This window comes from Otolemur garnettii, unplaced genomic scaffold, assembly GCF_000181295.1.
Source record: "Otolemur garnettii isolate 467f Iridium unplaced genomic scaffold, OtoGar3 scaffold00142, whole genome shotgun sequence".
Taxonomy (NCBI): Eukaryota; Metazoa; Chordata; class Mammalia; order Primates; family Galagidae; genus Otolemur; species Otolemur garnettii.
Genome location: NW_003852537.1, coordinates 871834 through 883147, shown reverse-complemented (window position 1 = coordinate 883147; position 11314 = coordinate 871834). Strand labels below are relative to the sequence as shown.

Here is an 11314-nt window from a genome sequence, read left to right as displayed (position 1 = left end):
ATATACCAAGGGTGGTAGGTTCAAACCCGGCCCTAGCCAAACTGCAACAACAAAAAAAATAGCCAGGCATTGTGGCAGGTTCAGTCCCAGCTACTTGGGAGGCTGAGGCAAGAGAATCACCTAAGCCCAAGAGCTGGTGGTTGCTATGAGCTGTGACACAACGGCAGGAAACTCTGTCTCTAAAAAAAATGCTTTGTGTTAACATTTAAAACAGATCTGCTAGAAACTTTTTAATAGGCCAATGTTCTAACAGTCGTTGGAAAAGGTTACTGTTGTTGCTCCTAGAGAAAAGGCAGGCACCCATTTTTTTTTTTAAATAATCAGAAAAGGGCTTTATAACTTTTTAAATGTCCAATTGACTCTCAGAATCTGCTTTAAAATCATGAGTGTTGTTGAAGTTAACAGCTATATTTCTCCTTAGCAAACCTCCATAATGAAACAGCATTAACCAAAGCTGCTTTTTTTCTCTCTAATCCCCCATATTTTTTTATTTAACTAAACATCTTATTTTAGGATAGTTTTAGATTATAGCAGACCACAAAATCTCATAACACTTCTCACCCGGTTTCCCTTACTGCTACCATCTTAACATTACTGTGTTTATTTGTCACAAGTAAGGAACTCATATTGGTACATTGTAATTAACTATCCTGGCATCAGGAATGAAAAAAATGTCCAGATAGTGTATTACCAGATTTCTTTAACCTGATGAATTTAATACATGCAATCATTTCGTTGTAGCTTTAATTTGCATTTTTGTTCTTAAAACTAAAGCATCTTTTTTCTTGGATTAATTGCTAAACTGAGACTCGAAAAACAAATAGAAGCCTGCCAAGACAAGTACTGCCACAAGTACTGCTTCACAGTATATTCAGATTTCACTAATTTTTCTCTAATGTCCTTTTTCTGTTCTGGGATCACATACAGGACACCATATTACATCAGTCTTGGTGTCTGCTTAGTGTCCTCTAGTCAGTGATAACTTTGCACTCTTTCCTTGTATCTGATGACTTTGACAGTTTAGGAGGATACTGGTGAGATATTTTGGAGAAGGTCCCCCAATTTGGGTTTGTCTGTTATATTTTTCTTGGTTAGATTAGGGTCTGGGGCTTTTGGGAAGGCAGACACAGAGGTGAAGTGCCCATCGTATGTCAGGGTTTGTGCCATGGACATGACTTACCATCATGATCTTACCTTGATTGCCTGGGGAGGTAGTGTTTATCAGATTTTGCATGCTACTTACTTTCCCATCACTTCTTTCCATATTCTGCCCTTTGAAAGCAAGTCAGTAAATGCACCCCACACTTAAGAGGTGAAGAGTTAAGCTCCACCTCCTTGTGGGGGGAGTATCTACAGAAATTATTAAAAATTCTTATGTGCAGATTTGTCTCTTCTTTCTTCATTTATTTAGTCACTTTTATAATATCTGTATATTTTTTTCCCTCTAAGGTTGGCTTCTGTGTCCTTTTGACATGCCCCCATCATTTTGTTTCTTTAGAAACTTTCTGGCACTGTAAAATCTATTCTCTAGCCAACAATCAGCCACTTTTCTGTATTTTTGGTTCTTTTCATTGCAGAACATTATTTAGAAACCAGGATCTGGGAACTGGATGGGCTGATTGCTACTGGATGTCTTTGCTTTCAGGCCTTCACTGCAAACAAAGCTAGGTAATAAGTATGTTCGTACTATGCCATATATAGACACTTCGCTAATTCTGTGTCCATCTGTATCTATATAAAGCTAAACATGAGTTTATACTACCATATTTTTGTTAAATGTTTAACTTAAATTTGTAATATTGGTGTCAGTATTAAATTTGTATTGATAATATTTTTCTTAAACCCGTTTTCACAGTTGTGACTACTTTACAGGAACCTCAGAGATCTATATACATTCTTTCCCCTAATATTTGAGTGCCTGCAAGATTCCGAGTATGTTATAGACATTTGGAATAGAGCAGCACACAAAACAGACTCTGCCCTCCGGAGTTGATACTCAAGCAAAAAAAGTTTGTTTTTTTTTTTTTTGAGACCAGAGTCTTCACAGCAACCTCAAACTTCTGGGCTTGAGCTATCCTCTTGCCTCAGCCTCCCAAATGGCTGGGACTATAGGTGCCCACCACAATATCTGGCTGTTTTTTAGAAACAGGATCTCACTCTTGATTAGTCTGGTCGTGAACTCCTGAGCTCAAGTGCTCTACTCGCCTCAGCCTCCCAGAGTGTTGGGATTATAGGCATGAGCCCCTGTGCCCCACCAAAGGAAATTGCCTAGGGCAGCACCTGTGGGGTGCAGGTCCCATATACTGGAGGTGGTGGGTTCAAACCTGGCCCCGAACCAAAAAAAAAAAAAGGAAATTGTCTAAAAAAAAAAGTTGAACATACAGGGTGTATGTATATAGTATATTGTAGGATGATAAGTGATGTGGAGAAAAAGAGCAGAGTAGGGGGCTCAGGAGTTCTGGGGTGAGAAAGGGTAGTATGCAATTTAAAACAGGTGACCAGGATGCCTCTGTGGAAGGTAACTGCTGAGTACAGACCTGAAGAAGATGAGAGAGTGAGGTATATGGAGTCTGGAGGCGGAGAGTTAAGCAAAGGAAACAGCAAGTGCAAAGGCTATGAAGTGGGCTCAGCGCCTGTGGCTCAAGCGGCTAAGGCGCTAGCCACATACACCTAAGGTGGCAGGTTCGAATCCAACCTGGGCTGCCAAACACCAATGATGGCTGCAACCAAAAAATAGCCGGGTGTTATGGAGGGTGCCTGTGGTCCCAGCTACTTGGGATGCTGAGGCAGGAGACTCGCTTGAGCCCAGGAGTTGGAAGTTACTGTGAGCTGTGATGCCACGGCACTCTACCCAGAGGGACAGCTTGAGGTTCTGTCTCAAAGAAAAAAAAGGCTATGAAGTGGGAGTGTGTTCCCCACCCTTCATATTCAAGGCACAGTGTGGGGGAGTGGAATGAATAGGAGGGGGAGAAGTACAAGATGAGATCAGAGGTAATGGGGCTGAGATCATGTGAGGCTCTTTTAGCCATTGTGGTGACTTTGGCTTTTCCTCTCTGAAGCAAGAAGACCTAAAGGGTGTGAGCAGAGGAGTGATGGTGTCTGACTTGGGGATTTTTGTTTTGTTTGAGGCAGGATCTTATTCTGTTGCCCAGGCTGAAGTGCAGTGGCTCATGATAGCTCGCAGCAACCTCAAATTCCTGGGCTCAAGTGATCCTCCTGCTTCTTTTTATTTTTTATAGAAACAGGGTCTCACTCTGTTGCCCAGGCTGGTGTCAAACTTCTGACCTCAAGCCACTGTCCTGCCTCAGCCTCCCTAAATGCTAGGGTTGCAGACATGAGTTGCCACACTCACCCTTACTTGTATTTTAACAAGCTCCCTCTGACTGCTCTGTTGCAAATAGACTGAAGCGAGCAGTTAGGCCATTGCAGTGCTTTAGTCCAAAGATGACAGACTGAGACAGTAGTGTGGGGAGGTAGTGAGATGTAGTTGAACTCCAAATATGTTGTGGACATAAAACTAACACGATTTCCTCCTAGTTTATATGTAGAGTGTGAAAGAGGAGTCAAAGATGACTCCAGGTTTTTGGCCAAGTAAACAGAACAGTAGAGTTACCATTGACTGAGATGAGCAGCATTGGGGGAAAAGATGGGAAATTCCATTTTAGACATTTTATGCTAGAGATACCTGTTGGACATCCAGGTGGCAATGTCAAGTGGGTAGTTGGTTATATGAGTCTGGAGTTCAGAAGAAAGAGAGGTCCAGATTGGAGGTACAGGTTGGGCAGTGGTAAGTATACAGATAGTTATTAGCGCCACGCACTGGATGAAATCACCAAAGAGAGCAAGTGCAGTGTGGAGGAAGGGGCCTATGCACCTAGCCCTCTCCTTCTTTGTGGTCTTGCTGCACTATGCATTTGAATTGTGTGTGCTGCAAAACTGATGTGCCGGGATAATGGTTTAGCTGGGGAGCTGACCTAGCCAACTTGCCAGCAGCAACATCTAGGGAAACTTTCTCTTTTGTAATTGTGACTGTGTACCTATTTTGCAGAGGTAATCGTGTGCTAGCAACAGTGGCATCTGTGAATTTGGATTCACCAGGTTCTTAGAACATATCCCACATCCCAGGATGTTAAACTGCTATGTGATGCTTTCTGCTTGATGTGGCTGGGTACTGTGTAACCTGTAGTGTCGTGCTAAATTTCCTAGGCTAGATTACAGAAGCTGAATGGCCCAAACAGGTTTCTTTACTGTTGGGGTGTCCTCTGGATAGGAAATGACATTTTGTAACAGTTGTGTTAAGTTAATCCTACCACTCAGATGGTCCCTTTTAAATATTTCTAAGGAATGCTCTCTAGCACTTCACCTCTATTAATTTCTTGTTTTAGCCTTTGGTGTTCATGCCTTTATTTTAGAAAATTAGATGACATTGTTCTTCCACTGGTTCAGTTTTCAAATATCCCTAACCTTGGACTTTCCAGTAGTATACTGGGTACAGATTTATTTGACCAAAGAATGATGGGTTTTAGTTTATTTTTTGAGACAGAATCTCAGTCTGTCACCCTGGGTAGAGTACCATGGGTGGCATGATAGCTCACAGAAACCTCAAACTCTCTTGGACTTGAGCAGTCCTCTTACCTCAGCCTTCCAAGTAGCTGGGACTATAGGCATCTACCACAACACCTGACTAATTTTTCTATTTTTAGTGGAGACCAGGGTCTTGTTTTTCTCAGGCTGGTCTCAAACTCCTGAGTTTATGCAACCCACCCACCTTGGCCTCCCAAGTAGCTTGGATCAAAGGCATGTGCCACCACGCCCAGCTCCTGCCCTAGATTTAGATTGTCTACAATTCTTATTTCTTTATCTTCAGTTTTTATAAGCCACGTATAGATCCTCTTTATGGTCTTTGCTATTTTTTTTGTAGAGACAGAGTCTCGCTTTATCACCCTCGGTAGAGTGCTGTGGAGTCACAGCTCACAACAACCTCCAGCTCCTGGGCTTAGGCAATTCTCTTGCTTTAGCCTCCCGAGTAACTGGGACAGTCTTTACTGTTGTTACCAATGTAACAAATACCTATATAGATTTTTTTTGTTTTGCACCCAGACTGCTGGAGTGCAGTGGATAACTCAGTGCAGCCTCCACATCTGGGTTCAGTGATTCAGTCTTCCAAGCAACCAGGACTATAGGCGTGTGTGACCATGCCCAGCTAATTTTTTTTAGTTTTTTTAGTTTTTTGTAGAGATGAGGTCTCACTAGGTTGCTCAGGCTGGTCTTTAACTCCTGGCCTCTAGTGATCCTCTGGCCTCACTTTTCCAAAGTATAAACCACTGTTCCTCTTCTGGCTTGTAGATTTTCGTCTGTTTCTCTTTATTAAGACTACCAGAATTTTCCTGCGCTAGATTATCCACCTCTAGTGTAGAATACTATGTAACATGAAAGGTGGAGCTTAAAGTTTGAAAATGTGCTCAGAAGACCAGTCACAAGTATGTAAGACTCATTAATGTATGTATTTTTCTTTCAAAGTATGTTTAATGAGGCATTCTAATAATGATACACTGATTATGTTGTCCGCTCACTCATTAGTTTTCCATCTCTTCCACCAATTTGAGAGCTGCATGAGGATGGGGGTGTATCTGTCTCATTCTTCACTGCAGCCCTGGCACCAAGCCTGGGGCAGGTGTTCAATAAAGGTTAAATGAATTAACTTCACTTTTTTGGCAAATGAAGAAAATAGAAGTAATTATGTTTATATGTTTTGGTATTTTAATGTATTAACTGACCAAAAGAGTTAGAAAATTGAAAATTTAAAAGAAATATTTTGGGGGCATGCCCATAGCTCAGTGGTTAGGGCGCTGGCCACATGCACTGGGGCTGGCGGGTTCAAAACCAGCCCAGACCGGCTAAACAACAATGACAACTACAGCAAGAACAACAACAACAAATAGCCAGGTGTTGTGGCCGGCTCCTGTATTCCCAACTACTTGGGAGGCTGAGCCAAGAAAATTGCTTAAGCTCAAGTGTTTGAGGTTGCTGTGAGCTGTGACACCATAGGCCTCTACTCAGGGCAACAAAGTGAGACTCTGTCTCAAAAAAATAAATCAATAAAATACTTTTAAACATTTTTTGCCTCAGGCTCCTGGGTAGATAGGACTACAAGTGCATGCTACCACAACGCAGCTAACTTTTTAAAAAAAATTTTGTAGAGATGTAGTCTCACTATGTTGTTCAGGCTGGTTTTGAACTCCTGTCCTCAAGCAGTTGTCTCACCTCGACCTCCCAAAGTGCTAGGGTTATAAGCTTAAACCACCACTCCTGGCTGTGTTTGTGTCATTTATTTTGATTTAATATTTTTCTTGTCACTTCTCAAAAAATCATGTATCTTATCAAAATAAATGCCTCAATAAGGGTATACTACTTTTAGTCTATTCTGTCTATATTACATCTTCCTTTCTGTAAAAAGATAAAGGGCATTTAAAAACTTCAGGATGCCCTACTTAAATGGGCCAAGGGAAGCTCAAAATTACATCACTAAGGGCTCAACGCCTGTGGCTCAAGTGGCTAAGGCGCCAGCCACATACACCTAAGGTGGCGGGTTCGAATCCCCAGCCCGGGCCCGCCAAACAACAATGATGGCTGCAACCAAAAAATGGCCAGGCGTTGTGGCGGGCGCCTGTAGTCCCAGCTACTTGGGAGGCTGAGGCAGGAGACTCGCTTGAGCCCAGGAGTTGGAGATTGCTGTGAGTTGTGATGCCGTGGCACTCTACCCAGGGGGATAGCTTGAGGCTCTGTCTCAAAAAAAATAAAAAAAAATTACATCACTAAGTATACTCAATTTTTTTTTTTTTTAGACAGAGTCTCACTTTGTCGCCCTCAATGGAGTTCTGTAGTGTTATAGCTCACAGCAGGCTCAAGCAATTCTGCCTCAGCCTCCCAAGTAGCTGGGATTATAGGCACCCACCACAAAACCCAGCTATCTTTTTTAGAGCTGGGTCTCACTCTTGCTCATGCTCATCTCGAACTGTAAGCTCAGGCAGTCCACCCATCTCGGCCTCCCAGAGTATCCTTGGATTATAGGATTGAGCCACGATGCCCAGCCTATACTCAATTAAATTATTTTTGAATAGACTAGTAAATTCCACCATTCTAACATGACACCCAGTCATACTGACAAACTCAGTCATTTGACTAGTAAATTTTATTTTTTTTTTTCAGTTTTTGGCCCGGTCTGGGCTTGAACCCACCAACTCTGACATATGGGGTCAGTGCCCTACTCCTTGAGCTACAGGTACCGCCCTTGACTAGTAAATGTTTAATGTTCAAGTTAAATGGCTTAGGTTTAAGCAGATGATGTCTAGCCAGCAGATAACTTGTTGAAATCTCAGCAACCAGGATATCTATAGTTGTAAGATCTTGAAACAAGATTTTAACTAAAGTTAATCTTAAAATTGTACCACACTGTACTTTTAGGAGAGTAGAAACAGAGTAAAATCAAAGTAGGATATGCTGAAGTGATTCCAGACAGTCACTCTTACATGATAGTTCTATGGTGGCCATAATTTTCACAATTTCTTGTGCTTACTGTAAGGTCATGAAGATTAAAACAAAAGACAGTCCTTTTTGATAATTTTATGGTTACTATATTTTCTTAGGTTAAACGTGTGGCCTTAAAGAACCAGAAGCCCAAAGGAACCAATATTCCTGCTGCACAGAGTCCCATCTTTAGTGAGGCTGTTTTGGAGTTAATATTATGACCAAGGTGCTGAGCATGGCCACTGTTTTGAGCCCGAGGCCTCCACAGGAGCAGTTGGGGCCAGTGATTGTGAAAGCTGAGGAGGAAGAGAAAGGGAAATGCCTTCCTAGCCTGGAGATGTTCCGCCAGCGATTTAGGCAGTTTGGGTACCATGACACTCCCGGGCCCCGGGAGGCCCTGAGCCAACTCCGTGTGCTGTGCTGTGAGTGGCTGAGGCCTGAGATCCACACTAAGGAGCAGATTCTGGAGCTGCTGGTGCTGGAGCAGTTCCTAACCATTCTGCCCCAGGAGCTCCAAGCCTGGGTGCAGGAGCACAGCCCAGAGAGCGCTGAAGAGGCTGTCACTCTCCTTGAAGATCTGGAGCGGGAACTCGATGAACCAGGCCACCAGGTAGGCAGGGGAAAACCTTTCTTATTCTAGGAGATTGGGAGCACAATGTTCCAGTAGACCAAAAGTTTTTCCATACAACAAGATTAGTTCAGTGGAAGTTTCTACTGGGTTAGACCGTGTTTGCTCCTATTTTTCTGTTATCCTAAACTAACCTTTAGCCTTGGGAATTAATGGCATGGATGTTTTTCTTTTCTCTTTCCTAAAGGTTCTATATAACTGTCCTCAGATTTTTATTCTAGTTCTCTAAGTGAGCTGTGCACTAACCCAGCCATTCCTAATTGTTTCTAGGTCTCAACTCCTCCAAATGAACAGAAACAGGTGTGGGAGAAGATGTCATCTTCAGGAGGAATAAAGGAATCCCTGAGTAGTGTGCAGCCACAGCCAGTGGAGACCAGTCACAAGTATGAATCTTGGGGGCCCCTATACATCCAAGAGACTGGTGAGGAGCAAGATTTCACTCAAGATCCAAGAAAGATTCAAGGTAAGGGCCATCTGTCAGGCTCCTGCTCAATTCACCAGGCCTTTGTGGTTGAAGAAACAGAATAATTTGTAATTCCTGGCTATGAGGTGATTCCTAGATCGACTCAACTGGTCAAACTGCCAGGTGGAAGTAGTTCCTTTTCCTTCCCCAGGTACAGCTTTCTCAGCCAGGGTCCTAGTGTGGAACTCTTGAAGGGTCATTTGAAATGAGTTTAAAAGGAACTGTTCATGGAAGTGTAGATAGTATGAGTGAACCAGTAAGGGATAGCACTGCCCCAGACACTAGTAACAAGCTGTTACGGCATGGAAGCCTAAAGGAACAAGGGGGAGAGGAGAGCTGTTATCAGAACCTGATAGCCATCAGGGAGGGATCACTTGATAGCTGCTGTGTCTGTAGGCCCTTCCATTGGGTAAGGAGAAGACAGAGGGAATAAATACCTCAGCTTCACCATCCTCATGCCCTTAGATCTTCTGCTGATGTTTCCCTTTAGCAAACCTAGCTGACTGCCAGAGGGCAGGAGAAATAAGGCAGTGCATCCCTTTAGGCCAGCTTCCCAGGACAGGGCTTAGAATGGATCTGGGAAGGCCAAATGAAAATATTTGGTAGTTCATCACTGAAGCTATGGAAAGAGGTGGAGCATATTTTTTGGAAGTCAAAGGTATATTAGGGTGACCCCCCAGCTTGAATCTTCACAAATCATAGTTTACAGAACAGTCTCAGAAGTCACAAATGGTTATCCCCTGTGTTATTTTTCAGCAGTGGGTTCTGTTCTTACATACCTTCATTTACCTAAAGGATTATAACTAATGTTTTGTTTTTTTTTTATTTGGCCAGGGTCAGGTTTCAACCCACCACCCCGGCATAAGGGGCCAGCGCCCTACTCGCCCTACTCCTTGAGCCACAGGCCCCACCCACTAATTTTTTTTTTTTTTTTTTGAGACAGAATTTCAAGCTGTCACCCTGGGTACAATGACAGGACGTCATGGCTCACAGCAACCTCCAACCCTTGGTCTCAAGCAATCCTCTTGCCTCAGTTTTTCTATTTTTAGTAGAGATAGGGTCTTGCTTTTTGCTCTGGCTGGTCTTGAACTCGTGAGCTCAAGCTATCCACCTGCCTCAGCCTCCCAGATTGCTAGGATTACAGGCATGAGCCATTGCACCTGGCCAGTATGTTGACAACAAATGCAGAGAACTTTGTGTACTGGGAAGAAATGTGGCTATAGATGAGAGCACAGTAGGTTTCAAAGGAAGGATTCAACTCAAGTGTTACAATCCAAAGAAGCCTACAAAGTGGGGCCTAGGAATTTTTTGCCTGTGTTATTCAGAAAATGGTTATGTGTTTTCTCACATTCCCTATTCTGGCAAGACAACAACAGAAAGTCTTTTTTTTTTTTTTTTTAATAGATGGCTTGTGGGTTTATTTTATTTTATTTTTTCAGTTTTTGGCCAGGGCTGGGTTTGAACCTGACACCTCCAGCATATGGGGCGGGTGCCCTACTCCTTTGAGCCACAGGCGCCACCCCAACAGAAAGTCTTATGTGCCCTGATTTGTCTGTTATGTCTTCAATAGTGAGGGATTCATTTGGCACAAGTAGTTCACACTATCACATCTACACTGACAGGTTCTACACGCACTCAACGTGCTTGAGAATTGCATACAATGAAAATATATATAACAGTTCTTCTAGGGAGGATTTTCCAAGTGATCTGAAAAAGAAGAAACTTCAGGAATAAGAATTATGTGCCTATCAATATGGTATGAAAATAATGTGCTTCTCATTCCACGACAGAGGTTAGTGACAATGCTGAGTACATTCTTTGGCCTTCAAACACAGTTGATTACTGGTTCTAAGAAAAAACAGTTTGTTCAATTTGAAAAACCAGCAACTATTTTAGAATACACAAAGTTTATGGGAAGAGTGGACAGAGCTGGTCAGTACTATGGATATTATGGATTTATAAGGAGGTCCTACAAATGGTGGAAAAAAATACTTTTCTGGCTGATGGAAGTTGCAGTTGTGAACAGCTACATCCTTTACTCATTAGATAAGGAGAGTGGAGAAAAAGTGCAGACACCACTTTCTCTTTTTTCTTTTTTTGTCTTTTTCCTTTTTTTTTTTTTTTTTTTTGAGACAGTCTCACTATGTCACCCTTGATAAAGTACCGTGGCATCTCAGCTAACAGCAACCTCTAACTCTTGGGCTTAAGAGATTCTCTTGCCTCAGCTTCCCAAGTAGCTGGGACTATAGGCACCCACCACAACGCCCAGCTATTTTTTGGTTGCAGTTGTCATTGTTGCTTGGCAGGCCCGGGCTGGGCTCCAACCCATCAGCTTTGGTGTATGTGGCTAGCGCCCTACTCACTAAGCTGCGGGCGCCAAGCCACCTTTCTTTATTTTCAGACAGAGCCCTGGGTAGAGTGCTGTGGTATCATAGCTCACAGCAACCTCAAACTCTTGGACTTAAGCAGTTCTCTTGCCTCAGCCTCCTGAGTAGCTGGGACTACAGGCGCCTACCACAACACCTGTTTTTGTTGGTTGGTTGGTTGGTTTGGGTTTTTTTGCCATTGTTGTTTTAGCTGGCCTGGGCTAGGTTCAAACCCCCCAGCCTTGGTATATGTGGCCTGCACTCTACCCACTGAGTATGGGTGCTGCTCACACTTTTTTTTTGGAGACAAAGTCTCATTTTGTTGCTCTT

The 11314-nt window shown here is 43.0% G+C and overlaps 1 protein-coding gene across 2 annotated transcripts in view; it reads left to right on the top strand.

The window, feature by feature from the left end:
* ZSCAN21 (zinc finger and SCAN domain containing 21) overlaps window positions 1-11314 on the top strand; it is a 19803-nt gene that overhangs the window by 2337 nt on the left and 6152 nt on the right. Inside the window, exons 2-4 of one of the 2 annotated variants that reach the window (XM_012810793.2) lie at window positions 1578-1668; window positions 7647-8137; window positions 8426-8618. In XM_012810793.2, the coding sequence (XP_012666247.1) occupies window positions 7745-8137; window positions 8426-8618 (586 nt within the window). In that variant the 5' untranslated portion in view covers window positions 1578-1668; window positions 7647-7744. Of the gene's footprint in view, window positions 1-1577; window positions 1669-5708; window positions 5734-7646; window positions 8138-8425; window positions 8619-11314 lie in introns of those variants that run through there. The other variant, XM_012810794.2, reaches the window with a different exon arrangement.